Source organism: Aethalodelphis obliquidens, unplaced genomic scaffold (assembly GCF_003676395.1).
Source record: "Aethalodelphis obliquidens isolate GAN/ISIS:26980383/991018 unplaced genomic scaffold, ASM367639v1 scaffold21, whole genome shotgun sequence".
Taxonomy (NCBI): domain Eukaryota; kingdom Metazoa; phylum Chordata; class Mammalia; order Artiodactyla; family Delphinidae; genus Aethalodelphis; species Aethalodelphis obliquidens.
This window is the reverse complement of record NW_020837965.1, coordinates 18,215,671-18,230,921: the sequence shown is the minus strand read 5'-3', so window position 1 is coordinate 18,230,921 and position 15,251 is coordinate 18,215,671. Positions and strand designations below refer to the sequence as shown.

Here is a 15,251-nt window from a genome sequence, read left to right as displayed (position 1 = left end):
TTTCATAACTGAGGGTCAATGGCTCAAACTGACCCCAGGGCCAAGCCATCCTATATTGCTGCCTCTGGCTGACATCTTTGAAGACATGTGATCCACGATCCCATCCAAAGAGCAGCAAACTGAGGCTCAAAGGGGAGGCATGACCTTCCCAGGATCACAGCTGGGTGGCAGGACTGCAACAGACCTGGCTTCCTGTCGCAGACATCAGTGCCCATTCTTACAGACTTCCTGCTGCCCCCAACCCTGAAGCCATGGCTCTGCAGATGCACTGCGCCCTGCCTGGTGGACAAGAATGCAGTGCAGACACTCGTGAAGGTCACAGCATCTCTTCTTTATTTCCTATGCTTCTTTGAAGGATTTTAGGAGGCAGAGGACTTGTCATTTGGGGGACTGACATCCTGAGGCCCTGGAGGGTCATCTCCAGCCCGGGAGCCCCTCTCTGCTTCAGTACTGGATCCTGGTGGAGGAGAGGAAGGGGCTTTCTTTTTTCTACCCCACAGCCAGGCCCCAAGAGCTGACCCAGCCGAGCCCAGGATGATGTTGGATGACATGGAAAGTCCGGCTGCCCCTGGGAGAGAGGAGGGGGTTAGAGCACAAGGGGACAGGCAGCCCCGGCAGCTCCCGGCAAGACTGGGGAGGTCAGAGAACCCAGGACCCACAGGAGGCCCAAGACCCAGACATCCCAGTCCTGTTCCCTCCTCAACTTCCTGAAACCCCAGGAGGTCTGCTCTGGGGAGGGGCTGCTGCCCATGGCTGCCCGAAGAGGAGACACGCACTCTGGTGGTGACTCCACCAGCGACAGGACAGACCCTCTGAGAAATGGCACAGGGTCTCTGCCTCTCCCTCCCCAGCACGAGGCTGGGCCCAGCGAGGTGAGGGCCCTACGCAGGTTTGCAGGGCTGATGGGGAACGCGCACCTGCTGCGCTGCACGCCCCCAGTGCCCCCAAACCCACCCCCAACCAGAAGAGGGAACAGTGAGGGAGAGTCAAAGGACCAGGGACATTGATGCCCACGAAGCTGGAGGAAGCAGACAGGCCCTCCCTCCGGCTTAGCCTCTGGCCTGAATCCTGTGCTGCTGTGTCACACCCTCCCCGCTTCCTCCCGCCCGGACACTTACCCACGGACTGGAGAGTGGCCACCAGGCTGCCGGCGGCAACTCCGCCCCCATTGGCAATGGCGGCCGCTGACATCATCTTGGCCGCTAAGGAGGAGGCCGCGATTCCTGCCCCGGTGAAGCCCATGGCGCCCAGCACCACGGGCACAGCCCCCACGGCCACGGCTGTAGCGGGAGAGAAGCTTTAGGGTTGGCCACAGGGGACAGACTCCCCAGTTCTCCCTGATACCTTCCTGAGGGGGATGAGGTGAGGGGTCCACGTCGCCCTCGTGAGAGCCACGGGGCCTGAGGCAAAGGAAGGCTGTAGAAGTGGACACGAGTGCACGGGGCCCTGCCAAGAAGCTGGAACCCAGGCCTGTGCATTTCTCTGTGTTGCTGTGGTCCTGGAAGGCTCACCTGTCCTCCCTGTGCCTCAACCGCCCTTGTGTGAAATAAGATTAAAGGAGCAGTGGTCTTCAAGCGCCCCCTTTTGGCAGGGAAAATAGCGTCTTTCCCCCTATCACAGGGCCCACAGAATAAGAACAGAGCTGCTCTTCTGAAGAGGTGCTGGGGTGGTGGCTTCTGCCCTCTGCCCTGCAGCTGCCTGTGGGCGTCCCCCCAGGGGTCCCCTACATCTCCAGAGAATGCAGTCATAGAACCTTCTGCAACCAGGAAACGTTCCGTATCTGCACTGTCCAACACGCTGGCCGCCTGTAGCCAATGAGCACCTGAGACTGTGGCTGGTGTGACAGAAATGTTTTCATTTTCTTGAATTCTGGCCACCGTGTTAGAGGATGCTGGCCAGGGGCACAGCTGGAAGCCTCTGGGCTCACAGGATAAGCTAGAGGGTTTGTAAAGCAGTCCGAGGAATCCCTACAGCTCAGCTGACACATCCCCTACAACCCTCCGGAGGTACTACTGGCCCTGCTTTCTGGGGAGGAATCATGGGTTGAGACAGATTTAACAACCCGCCTGGATCACACGGTTTGCACTTGGGAGAAGCTGAGATTGGACCTGGGTGCTTTGAATGGCTTTGCTTCGGTTCCTTCTCGGCAAGGTTCTTGTCACCTCGAGTGTTCCAACTCTGTCCCCTGCCCACGGCACCCTTACCCACCTATGTCCTGGGGCTCAAGGCAATCTTGGGCTTGGTCAAGGCCAGGTGGTCCCAGGGTCAGATGAGGGCCTGAGTTTCTTCCCAAAGAGACTCACCTCCTCCAATCACGGCTACAGAGGCCATACCTGGAGACAAAAAGCACCCCCATGAGTGCATGGCACTGGCCTCCCCCTGCACCCCCGCTGCTGCCACAGTGGGAGGGGGTTCCCTGGAGTTGGGATCAGAGAAGAGAGCAGCCCCTGCCTGGCCTCTTCCTGCTCTTCCTGAGAAGTCTGATTTTCTGAGAATGCAGAGGTGGATGGACGAGAGTCTGGAGCTCTGTTATGCTCCAGATGGCGAGGGGCACCTGCCTTGAAAAAGTTTCATGCTGCTCTGTGAAGTCAATACATTTGGTATCATTTTCTCAAAACAAAACAAAATCAAGAAAAGCATGCTATTTTCATTTGCGATGGAATAAATTTGACTTTTCTGGTCTTTCCCTCTTCCAGACACCCTATACCCTTCTCAGGCTACAGTTGGAGCGAAAGCCCCCCGTCCTCCAGGACTCAGCCTACTTGTCACTTTCTGCAGGAAGCATCTCTAATTCCCCCACCAGAAGGGACCCTGCTTTGGTTCCTTCTTGGCAAGGTTCTTGTCACCTCGAGTGACAAGAACCTTAAATAAGGTAAATAATTACCTTAAATGTAAATGGATTAAATGCTCCAACCAAAAGACACAGGCTCGCTGAATGGATACAAAAATAAGACCCACATATATCCTGTCTACAAGAGACCCACTTCGGACCTAGGGATACATACAGACTGAAAGTGAGGGGATGGAAAAAAATATTCCATACAAATGAAAATGACTGCTTCCTGACAGTCATTGCCAGGAAGACACTGGAACTCACCAGAAAAGGTGCCCCACATCCAAAGACAAAGGAGAAGGTGCCCCACATCCAAAGACAAAGGAGAAGGTGCAACGAGACGGTAGGAGAGGCGCAATCACAATAAACTCAAATCCCATAACTGCTGGGTGGGTGACTCACAAACTGGAGAACAATTGTACCACAGAAGTCCGCCCTCTGGAGTGAAGGTTCTGGACCCCACGTCAGGCTTCCCAACCTGGGGGTCTGGCAACGGGAGGAGGAATTCCTAGAGAATCACTCTGAAGGCTGGCGGGATTTCATTGCAGGACTTTGACAGGACTGGGGAAACAGAGACTTCGCTCTTTTTTCCTTTTTTATAAATTTATCTAGTTAGTTATTTTTGGCTGCGTTGGGTCTTCGTTGCTGCAGGCAGGCTTTCTCTAGTTGTGGCGAGCGGGGGCTACTCTTCGTTGCAGTGCGCAGGCTTCTCATTGTGGTGGCTTCTCTTGTTGTAGAGCGTGGGCTCTAGGCGTGGGCTTCAGTAGTTGTGGCACGCAGGCTCAGTAGTTGTGGCTCACAGGCTCCAGAGTGCAGGCTCAGTAGTTGTGGCACATGGGCTTGGGTGCTCCGCGGCATGTGGGATCTTCCCGGACCAGGGATGGAACCCGTGTCCCCTGCATTGGCAGGCGGATTCTTAACTGCTGCGCCACCAGGGAAGTCCCAGAGACTTCACTTTTGCAGGGCACACACAAAGTAGTGTGCATATCGGGACCCAGGGGAAGGAGCAGTGACCCCAGGGGAGACTGAACCAGACCTACCTGCTACTGTTGGAGAGTCTCCTGCAGAGGCAAGCGGTGGCTTTGGCTCACTAAGGGACAAGGACACTGGCAGCAGAACTTCTGGGAAGTACTCCTTGGCGTGAGCCCTCCCAGAGTCTACCATTAGCCCCACCAAAGAGCCTGGGCAGGCTCCGGTTTTGGGTCACCTCAGACCAAACAACCAACAGGGAGGGAACCCAGCCCCACCCATCAGCCGACAAGCAGAATAAAGTTTTACTGAGCTCCACCCGCCAGAGCAACACCCAGCTCTACCCACCACCAGTCCCTCCCATCAGGAACCTTGCACAAGCCTCTTAGATAGCCTCATCCACCAGAGGGCAGACAGCAGAAGCAAGAAGAACTACAATCCTGCAGCCTGAGGAATGAAAACCACAATCACAGAAGCTAGACAAAATGAAAAGGCAGAGGACTTTGTACCAGATGAAGGAACAAGGTAAAACCCCAGAAAAACAACTAAATGAAGTGCTTTCCAGAAAAAGAATTCAGAATAATGATAGTGAAGATATCCAGGACCTTGGAAAAAGAATGGAGGCAAAGATCGAGCAGATGCAAGAAATGTTTATCAAAGACTTAGAAGAATTAAAGAACAAACAAACAGAGATGAACAATACAGTAACTGAAATGAAAACTACACTAGAAGGACTCAATAGCAGAATAACTGAGGCAGAAGAACGTATAAGTGACCTGGAAGACAGAATGGTGGGATTCACTGCCGTGGAACAGAATAAAGAAAAAAGAATGAAAAGAAATGAAGACAGACTAAGAGACCTCTGGGACAACATTAAACGTGACAACATTCGCATTACAGGGGTCCCAGAAGGAGAAGAGAGAGAGAAAGGACCCAAGAAAATATTCAAAGAGATTATAGTTGAAAACCTCCCTAACATGGGAAAGGAAATAGCCACACAAGTTCAGGAAGCATAGAGAGTCCAATACAGGATAAACCCAAGGAGAAACACGCCGAGACACATAGTAATCAAATTGGCAAAAATTAAAGACAAAGAAAAATTATTGAAAGCAGCAAGGGAAGAACAACAAATAACATACAAGGGAACTCCCATAAGGTTAGCAGCTGATTTCTCAGCAGAAGCTCTACAAGCCAGAAGGGAGTGGCATGATATACTTAAAGTGATGAAAGGGAAGAACCTACAACCAAGATTACTCTACCTGGCAAACATCTCATTCAGATTCGACGGAGAAATCAAAAGCTTTACAGACAAGCAAAAGCTAAGAGAATTCAGCACCACCAAACCAGCTATACAACAAATGCTAAAGGAACTTCTCTAAGTGGGAAACACAAGAGAAGGAAAAGACCTACAAAAACAAACCCAAAACAACTAAGAAAATGGTAATAGGAACATACATAGCGATAATTACCTTAAATGTAAATGGATTAAATGCTCCAACCAAAAGACACAGGCTCGCTGAATGGATACAAAAATAAGACCCACATATATCCTGTCTACAAGAGACCCACTTCAGACCTAGGGACACATACAGACTGAAAGTGAGGGGATGGAAAAAAATATTCCATGCAAATGAAAAGCAAAAGAAAGCTGGAGTAGCAATACTCATATCAGATAAAATAGACTTTAAAATAAAGAATGTTACAAGAAACAAGGAAGGACACTACATAATGATCAAGGGATCAATCCAAGAAGAAGATATAACAATTATAAATATACGTGCACCCAACATAGGAACACCTCAATACATAAGGCAACTGCTAACAGCTATAAAACAGGAAATCGACAGTAACACAGTAATAGTGGGGGACTTTAACACCTCACTTACACCAATGGACAGATCATCCAGACAGAAAATTAATAAGGAAACACAAGCTTTAAATGATACAATAGACCAGATAGATTTAATTGATATTTATAGGACATTCCATCCAAAAACAGCAGATTACACTTTCTTCTCAAGTGCACATGGAACATTCTCCAGGATAGATCCCATCTTGGGTCACAAATCAAGCCTTGGTAAATTTAAGAAAACTGAAATCATATCAAGCATCTCTTCCGACCACAATGCTATAAGATTAGAAATCAATTACAGGGAAAGAAAACGTAAGAAACACAAACACATGGAGGCTAAACAATACATTACTAAATCTCTTCACCAAGAGATCAGTGAAGAAATCAAAAAGGAAATTAAAAAATACCTAGAGACAAATTACAATGAAAACACGATGATCCAAAACCTATGGGATGTAGCAAAAGCAGTTCTAAGAGGGAAGTTAATAGAAATACAAGCCTACCTCAAGAAACAAGAAAAATATCAAATAAACAATCTAACCTTACACCTAAAGAAACTAGACAAAGAAGAACAAACAAAACCCAAAGTAGTAGAAGTAAAGAAATCATAAAGATCAGAGCAGAAATAAATGAAATAGAAACAGAGAAAATAATAGCAAAGATCAATAAAACTAAAAGCTGGTTCTTTGAGAAGATAAACAAAATTGATTAACCTTTAGCCAGACTCATCAAGAAAAAGAGGGAGAGGACTCAAATCAATGAAATTAGAGATGAAAAAGGAGAAGTTACAACGGACACCACAGAAATACAAAGCATCATGAGAGACTACTACGAGCAACTCTATGCCAATAAAATGGACAACCTGGAAGAAATGGACAAATTCTTAGGTATAACCTTCCAAGAGTGAACCAGGAAGAAACAGAAAATATGGACAGACCAATCACAAGTAATGAAATTGAAACGGTGATTAAAAATCTTCCAACAAACAAAAGTCCAGGACCAGACGGCTTCACAGATGAATTCTATTAAACATTTAGAGAAGAGCTAATACCCATCCTTCTCAAACTCTTCCAAAATATTGCAGAGGAAGGAACACTCCCAAATTCATTCTATGAGGCCACCATCACCCTGATACCAAAACCAGACAAAGATACTACAAAAAAAGAAAATTACAGACCAATATCACTGATGAATAGAGATGCAAAAATCCTCAACAAAATACTAGCAAACAGAATCCAAGAACACATTAAAAGGATCATACACCATGATCAAGTGGGATCTATCCCAGGGATGCAAGGATTCTTCAATATATCCAAATCAATCAATGTGATACACCATATTAACAAATTGAAGAAGAAAAACCATATGATCATCTCAATAGATGCAGAAAAAGCTTTTGACAGAATTCAACACCCATTTATGATAAAAACTCTCCAGAAAGTGGGCATAGAGGGAACCTACCTCAACATAATAAAGGCCATATACGACAAACCCACAGCAAACATCATCCTCAATGGTGAAAAACTGAAAGCATTTCCTCTAGGATCAGGAACAAGAAAAGGATGTCCATTCTCACCACTATTATTCAACACAGTTTTGGAAGTCCTAGCCATGGCAATCAGAGAAGAAAAAGAAATAAAAGCAATCCAAATTGGAAAAGAAGAAGTAAAACTGTTACTGTTTTCAGATGACATGACACTATACATAGAGAATCCTAAAGATGCCACCAGAAAACTACTACAGGTAATCAATGAATTTGGCAAAGTTGCAGGATACAAAATTAATGCACAGAAATTTCTTGCATTCCTATACACTAACAATGAAAGATCAGAAAGAGAAATTAAGGAAACAATCCCATTCACCATTTCAACAAAAAGAATAAAATATCTAGGAATAAACCTACCTAAGGAGGTAAAAGACCTGTACTCAGAAAACTATAAGACACTGATGAAAGAAATCAAAGATGACACAAACAGATGGAGAGATATACCATGCTCTTGGATTGGAAGAATCAATATTGTGAAAATGACTATACTACCCAAAGCAATCTACAGATTCAATGCAATCCCTGTCAAATTACCAGTGGCATTATTTACAGAACTAGAACAAAAAACCTTAAAATTTGTAGGAGACACAAAAGACCCCGAATAGCCAAAGCAGTCTTGAGGAAAAAAAAACAGAGCTGGAGGAATCAGACTCCCTGACTTCAGACTATACTACAAAGCTACAGTAATCAAGACAATATGGTACTGGCACAAAAACAGAAATATAGATCAGTGGAACAGGATAGAAAGCCCAGAGATAAACCCACACACCTATGGTCAACTAATCTATGACAAAGGAGGCAAGGATATAAAATGGAGAAAAGACAGTCTCTTCAATAAGTGGTGCTGGGAAAACTGGACAGCTACATGTAAAAGAATGAAATTAGAACACTCCCTAACACCATACACAAAAATAAACTCAAAATGGATTAGAGACCTAAATGTAAGACCGGACACTATAAAACTCTTAGAGGAGACATAGGAAGAACACTCTTTGACATAAATCACAGCAAGATCTTTTTTGATCCACCTTCTAGAGTAATGGAAATAAAAACAAAAATAAACTAATAGGACCTAATGAAAATTAAAAGCTTTTGCACAGCAAAGGAAACTACAAACAAGACGAAAAGACAACCCTCAGAATGGGAGAAAATATTTGCAAACGAATCAATGGACAAAGGATTAATCTCCAAAATATATAAACAGCTCACGCAGCTCAATATTAAAAAAACAAACAACCCAATCCAAAAATGGGCAGAAGACCTAAATAGACATTTCTCCAAAGAAGACATACAGATGGCCAAGAAGCACATGAAAAGCTGCTCAGCATCACTAATTATTAGAGACATGCAATCAAAACTACAGTGAGGTATCACCTTATGCCGGTCAGAATGGGCATCATCAGAAAATCTACAAACAACAAATGCTGGAGAGGGTGTGGAGAAAAGAGAACTCTCTTGCACTGTTGGTGGGAATGTAAACTGATACAGCCATTATGGAGAACAGTATGGAGGTTCCTTAAAAAACTAAAAATGGAATTACCACATGACCCAGCAATCCCACTACTCAGCATATACCCACAGAAAACCGTAATTCAAAAAGACACATGCACCCCAATGTTCACTGCAGCAGTATTTACAATAGGCAGGATATGGAAGCAACCTAAATACCCATCAGCAGATGAATGGATAAAGAAGATGTGGCACATATATACAATGGAATATTACTCAGCCATAAAAAGGAACGAAATTGGGTCATTTGTAGTGATGTGGATGGATCTAGAGTCTATCATACAGAGTGAAGTAAGTCAGAAAGAGAAAAACAAATATCGTATATTCACGCATATATGTGGAACCTCGAAAAACCAGTTTACAGGGCAGAAATAGAGACACAGTTGTAGAGAACAAGGGGGGACAGTGGTGGGGGGTGTGCTGGTGGGATGAATTGCGCGACTGGGATTGACATGTATACACTAATATGTATAAAATGGAGAACTAAGAAGAACCTGCTGTATAAAAAAATAATAAAATAGAATTCAAAAATTCAAAAAAAAAAAAAAGAGAGAAGTCACCCTGCTTCCTCTGTGTGTCCTGCCTTGTGGCTGGAGCCCCTGGCACCACGGGGCAGAGCATGCCTGGACCATGTCGAATTGCTGAGAGCTCTTGGGGCTGGCAGGGACATCTGACAGCGGCAGGGACTGGGGTGCTGGGGCAGCTGGGACAAGGAGTTCTGGAGATTTCAGGAGTTGCAGGAGTGAGCTCAGCCAGCTCCGCACGAAGAGGAGCCTTGGTCCCAGGCAAGGGAGAGAAGGTACGAAATCAGCCTCAGACCTCATCATTTCTTGAAGGCTGCAGCTCATGGCTCACCATCACCTCTCCCTCCATCAGTACCCCTGACCTGTCTTGAGGGTTTCCGTTTCTGCACAGATGATATTTCCAACAAACTGGCCTTGAAGTTCTCACGCCTCACTTCCAAGGATCTTGAACTCTATGCCACACACACCCAAGGTCATACACTAGGCCCATGCTGCCCACTATAGGAACCACTAGCCATGTGTGCCATGTAAATCTTAATTAAAATGAAATAAAATTTAAAACTCAGTTCCTCAGTCCCACGGCCCACATTTCAGGGACATGTGGCTAGTCCACATGTGGTTCCTCTGATTCTAGAGCATCATTGATTTCATCTCTCATGTATACTGTGCCCTTTTTCTGACAATGTGAGTGTCAGAGAGATTCTATCAGGAAGGTGGGCCTGACACTGACAACTCAGAAGGCTGAACTGCGCAGTGGGGAGTTGGGTGAGGGCCCGTGGATTGATGCTCAGGGATCAGTTACCTGCGTAATGGGCGAAATTGCTTCCTCCAGCCTTGGGTGGGTCTCTGGGGTCAGAGCCAGATCCATCTGGCCCTTGGGGTGGCCCCTGTGGTGGCTTCCCAGGAGAACCATCAGAGGCCTGGTCGGTTGACTGGGAAGGTTCATCCTCCTCTGGAAAAAAAAAAAAAAAAGAGGAGGGGGAGCTCCCAGCGGGGTGGGCAGCTGAGGGACCAGAGGCCCCACACGGCGCCCTCGACCATCTCCCGAAACTCCCAAGAACTCTGACGTCGGGAGGGGACCTCAACGGCAGCTGTGCTAAGAGGTGACAAAGATGCTTGGAGGTGAACCCAAGGAGAAGACAGAGAGAGCGAGACCCAGCACCAACGCAGAGCTGGCAGATTCCAGACTTCACAGAGCAGGAGTCTGAGGCCCACGAGGTTAGAGATCTGATGGGGCACAGTGCAGCTGGTGGCAGGTCCAGGCCAGAACCTAGAAGACCCCCTCTGCCCTCGTTCAGGCACCCCAAGCCCTGGGCCACCCCACCCTCTGGAGCTTCCCTAGAGCACTCACCATCAGAGGGATATTCCAGCGGGCTGAGCTCAGTGGCATCTCCTTCCCCGCTCTCTATGGCTTTAGCTGACATCTTGGAGGCAGTGTGGGAACACCAGGTGCAGAGCCAGGGACGCCACTATCTTTCTGAGAAACAGAGTATGAAAATCGGAAGTGCTCTGCCTGATTTATGATGGACTGGTGGGGGGAGGGCAGGGGCACCTCTCTGTTGCCCCAGCCTTGCCCTCTGTCCTATAGGAGCCTGTGGGCACTTCCATCTCTGCCCATACTGCCTCCTTGGTTATCCATCTCTGCCCCACCCACTGCCCGGCCAGCCTAAGTCCTAGGGGGCTTCAGAGTGACCTGGGTTGATACAAGACTGGAGGTACCCAAAGTCTCCTGGTAAAGGTGGGCTCAAGCCCCTTCCCAGCACACTCACCTCTGGTCACAGTAACAGCTGCCCTGGATGGAAGCAGAGAAGTAAATGTAATGATAGCACCTATTTTGTGAGTGCCTATGTGCGTCCAAACGAAGGCACGTCAAGGGTAATTTACTTGCCAACGGTCACAACTAAGGATTCCAACCCACGCACTGGTCAGAAATCATGCTGTTAACCATCAACCCGTACTGCCTCCTTGGTTATTACAGATATGAGATTAGGGCTCTGTGCCATTTGTCAGCCAAGGTAAAATGTTTTGGGCTATAAATTTGTAAATCATGGCAGGCAGGGGAAGGATGATCTCATACAAAATAAAGTTCACACGAATTGCAGTCGAGTTTTATAAAAAGGAGGACTATGGATTTCTCACATATCCAAGAAGGGATTTTGAGAGGGAAAATAATGCTCCCGCAGAATGACTCACCCACGCAGGCCTCATCGTTGCATTAGCATGCCAAGGTGAGTTCCGTCTGGCACCAAACCTGGGAAGAGATAGACTCACTTCCTCCTTGGGCTTTTGGGCTTAGACGTCATGCAGCATGGAGGGGATGGAAAAAGATATTCCATGAAAATGGAAATCAAAAGAAAGCTGTAGTAGCAATTTTCGTATCAGACAAAATAGACTTTAAAATAAAGACTCTTCCAAGAGACAAAGAAGAACACTACATAATGACCGAGGGATCAATCCAAGACGAGGATATAACAACTGTAAATATTTATGCACCCAACATAGGGACAACTCAATACATAAGGCAAATGCTAACAGCCATAAAAGGGGAAATTGACAGTTACACAATCATAGTAGGGGACTTTAACACCCAGCTGGTGTCCTCGGCAGCCTCACTACATGCAGAACTTCTGACACTGCTCTTCCTTCCCAGACAGTGACCTCCCAGGGTAGGCAAGGGCATAGGAGGTGGGGAAGGGGAGAGAGCGACAGGACTCTGCTTCCAGATTAGTTCCCTAATCTCATATCTGTAATAACCAAGGAGGCAGTATGGGTTTTATTTTTTATTTTTATTTATTTATTTATTTTTATTTTTATTTTTATTTATTTATTTTATTTATTTTACTTTTTATTTTTATTATTACATTTACTTCTTTCTGTTCCTTGCCCCTAGTGGATTAAGTCTCATGAAAAGCATAGATTTGTCTGTCTTATTCCCCTGGGTCAGGAGCTCAGTAAATATTTAAAAAAAAAATCTTTTTTGATGTGGACCATTTTTAAAGTCTTTAATGAATTTATTACAATATTTCTTGTTTTATGATTTGGTTTTCTGACCGCGAGGCATGTGGGATCTTATCTCCCCAACCAGGGATCAAACCCACACTCCCTGCATTGGAAGGCGAAGTCCTAACCAGTGGACCATCAGGGAAGTCCCAGTAAATGTGTTTTGAATGAAAGAATGAATAAGGAGAAAAAAGGGGGAAGTGAGAATCTCAGTGTGAAGCTGGGGGGAAAAGGAGGAGCAGGAAATGAAAGAAGGGGCAGAATCAGGGCCGGAAGAGGGCTCTGCTTGGAATATGCTTGAATGTCCTGGGAAATGAGGCTTTGTCCCTCGTGCAAGACAAGGACATGAGGGACCAGACCTAGGACCTGTCTGTTCCCCACCCCCACCCCTGCTTAGCTTTAGGACAACAGCCCCAAACAGCTCAGCAAAAACTGCTCCAGTTTTCCCTGGGATACTGGGTGACACTGTCCATGGGACACAGAGGGGAGAGGTTTTCAGAGCAAGGTTGCAGGAGCCCCTCTTCTGTAGTGGAACAACTGAGGACATGGAAAGGAGACGTGACCCATGAGCCACCCCTCCCAGCAAACTGGGGGCTGGCGAATAAGCCAGAACTGCAAACAGTCCTGATTGCTTTGAGCCCCCCCGGCAAACCGGGGGCCTGCGAAGAAGCATTGAGTGCTTTGGGCACTGATCCATGAGATGTCCTCAGTCTAATCAGAGTGGTGGGAACGCAAGAAAATGTCCTTGTGCTACTTCAGTATAATCAGAATAATGGTGGGAACTCTGTGCTGCTTTTGCGCTCAAGGACGAAGCACGGCAGGTGCTCACGAAAGCCAATTATTGCTTCTATAATTAATAAAAACATAGGTTGCTGCTTTGGCACTTCTGAAATGTTAAGAAAACAAGTCTTAAAGTGTAAACCTAGATAATGCTTTAATAAAAGCTACCACAGCAGGACAGACGGCGCTGTTTTTGCCTGAGCGAGCGGCAGCCCTCTACTGCTGTGCTTCGGCACAATTCATCTCGTGTGATGAGCTTACTTTCGGCCCTGTCCTAAGATAAACTACAACATTCTTCCTCGTCACTTGGTATCCAATCTACTTTCCTGGCAGAATTCAAGGCATGAGAGGCATCCCCCTCCTGGAGAAACAGGCCTATTGGTTTCTGTGAATTTCCTGTCACTAGAAGACAGAAAGACAACCTATGGAACAGAAGAGACTGGTACCATCAGACCACATGTGACATTAAAAACACCACAAACAAGGGTAAGAGACATGTAATCTACTGAGAGGGGAAAATAACCCACAATACCCTTTGCATCATTAGAATCCCCAATGTAAAGAAAGTTTTTATGAAACAATTTTTCAAAAGAACTGTCTTTAAAAAGGAACTCAGACTAGAAGAGGTGGTTCCTAAAAAAAGAATTATACATGGCCAATAAATATTGGAAAATGTGTTCAATCTGCTAATACTAAAAATAATTTTTAAAAGAGAAAACTGTGTGTATGTGTTCCATGCACCTGTTAGTCAGGGTTTGGCTGCAGATAACAGAAGTCACTCCAGGTAACTTAAGCAGAACAGGTTTTTTGGGTTGTTTGGGTCGAACTCTTGGGGTTCTGGGCGCCTGGGTCCCTCAGTGATGACGGCTGGGCAGGGTTTGGGGACCTGGCCCAGAGGGCGCCACAAGCTGAGATCTGCCTCCTTAGCAGGGCCTGGGCACTCGCGGGAGAACCCAGACTGGGTGCTGGACTAAGGGTCCCGGGCAGGGTAACCTGTCTGCACAGAGACCCCCTCCTCTTAAGCACTGCCTGGACCTTGGAAGGTGAAAGTTGTGCCTTGGGACCTTGCCCTTCCTTGTCAGAACAGAGAATAACCTTTGTTTGGTGGAGGTTTACAGGAACATGGTGACCGTGACCTGACCTCAAGAACGAAGGATGTGACACCCAGAAGTTTGCAAACACTAACCACGCCCCTCCCTCACCCTTCCTATAAAAGGGCTTTGCTGAAAGCTTGGGGAGTTCTGGGTTTTTAAGGCATGAGTCACCCGTCTCCTTGCAGGACCCTGCAATATACCTTTCTCTGCTCCAAAATGACGTTTTGGTATTGTTTGGCCTCACTGTTCGTCAGGCACACAGACTTGGGTTCAGTTACATGACCTCTTCCTTGGGTTTGATAATTTGCCAAAAGGCTCACAGATCTCACGAAAGCACTTTACTCACCATTACTGATTTATTACAAAGGCTATTAAAGGATACAAATGAACAGCCAGATGGAAAAGTACCTATGAGGAAGTCCGGAGCACAGGAAGTGCAGTCCCCGTGGACTTCAGGCGCCAGCTGGGCGCAGACTATGCCACCCAGGCTCTTGGGGACACACTGGCAAGTTCCTCCAAGAAATGAGTTGAGCTGTGTCCCATGGTGGCTCCGGGGTGGTGGGGAGGCTCACTCGACCTAAGCTTGGTGAATTCCCCCGTTGTCCTTTAGGACTTCCCAAAGTCACCGGACATAGAGACACTGTATGGGAAAGGTTTCCCAGATGGTCTGGTGATCCCCACCTCGAAAAACAGAGTAACTACCGTGAAGCTGATTTCTCTGCATATAACAAAGGACCCAGTTTAGCTTGATTACTGGAGGCAGCCCGACCCTCCCCAACCATCAGTGAGCAACAGGCGAGGCATGAAAACCTAGCGAAAACAACACCTCCAATACAGGCTGGTTGAGTTGTAAATTACATGCTAAAACTTTTGCGAGGCTCCAGGCATACAGCCAGTACGTAAACAGCCACTGCACTAAAACCAAAGCAAGAATACAAGAACTTACGTTCCCATACCTGAGCTAGAACAGAGCCCCTTCAGAGGAAGTACGGCGGGCTCCACCTGTTGCTCCCGCTCCCTAAGCCCGAGAGGAGGACCTATCAGCGCGGCCCCTTACACTCACCGTCTGCGCTCTTGGTACCCGCACTGCGGAAGCCCGCCGCGCGCAGCGAATTAAGTGCGGGGTCTAGAATGGGGGCGGGAC

At 46.8% G+C, this 15,251-nt stretch overlaps 1 protein-coding gene across 16 annotated transcripts; it reads right to left on the bottom strand.

Moving 5' to 3' along the window:
* Window positions 1-310: 310 nt before the first annotated feature.
* On the bottom strand, window positions 311-15,251 carry LOC113627615 (interferon alpha-inducible protein 27-like protein 2). Of its 16 annotated transcripts, none has more exons than XM_027120443.1 (7): window positions 15,171-15,251; window positions 10,585-10,710; window positions 10,036-10,185; window positions 9,270-9,483; window positions 2,304-2,333; window positions 1,119-1,280; window positions 311-568 (listed from the first exon to the last, which is right to left on the bottom strand). In XM_027120443.1, exons 2-7 carry the CDS (start codon window positions 10,621-10,623, stop codon window positions 360-362), a joined length of 804 nt encoding a protein of 267 aa, XP_026976244.1. In that variant the 5' UTR covers window positions 10,624-10,710; window positions 15,171-15,251; the 3' UTR covers window positions 311-359. The 16 variants fall into 16 exon arrangements, with proteins under 16 accessions (XP_026976244.1, XP_026976242.1, XP_026976236.1 ...); XM_027120441.1 differs by lacking the exon at window positions 15,171-15,251 and adding an exon at window positions 13,275-15,149; XM_027120435.1 differs by lacking the exon at window positions 15,171-15,251 and adding an exon at window positions 14,516-15,149 and having other exon boundaries at window positions 10,585-11,524.

Excerpts from the sequence above, each read along its gene's own strand:
- LOC113627615 (XM_027120443.1), bottom strand. The coding sequence starts at position 10,623 with ATGCCACTGAGCTCAGCCCGCTGGAATATCCCTCTGATG. Across the intron at positions 2,334-9,269 it reads GGACACACAGAGGAAGCAGG|GTATGGCCTCTGTAGCCGTG; the intron begins GTGACTTCTCTC and ends TTTTGTCTCCAG. Across the intron at positions 569-1,118 it reads GGCCACTCTCCAGTCCGTGG|GGGCAGCCGGACTTTCCATG; the intron begins GTAAGTGTCCGG and ends CCTCTCTCCCAG.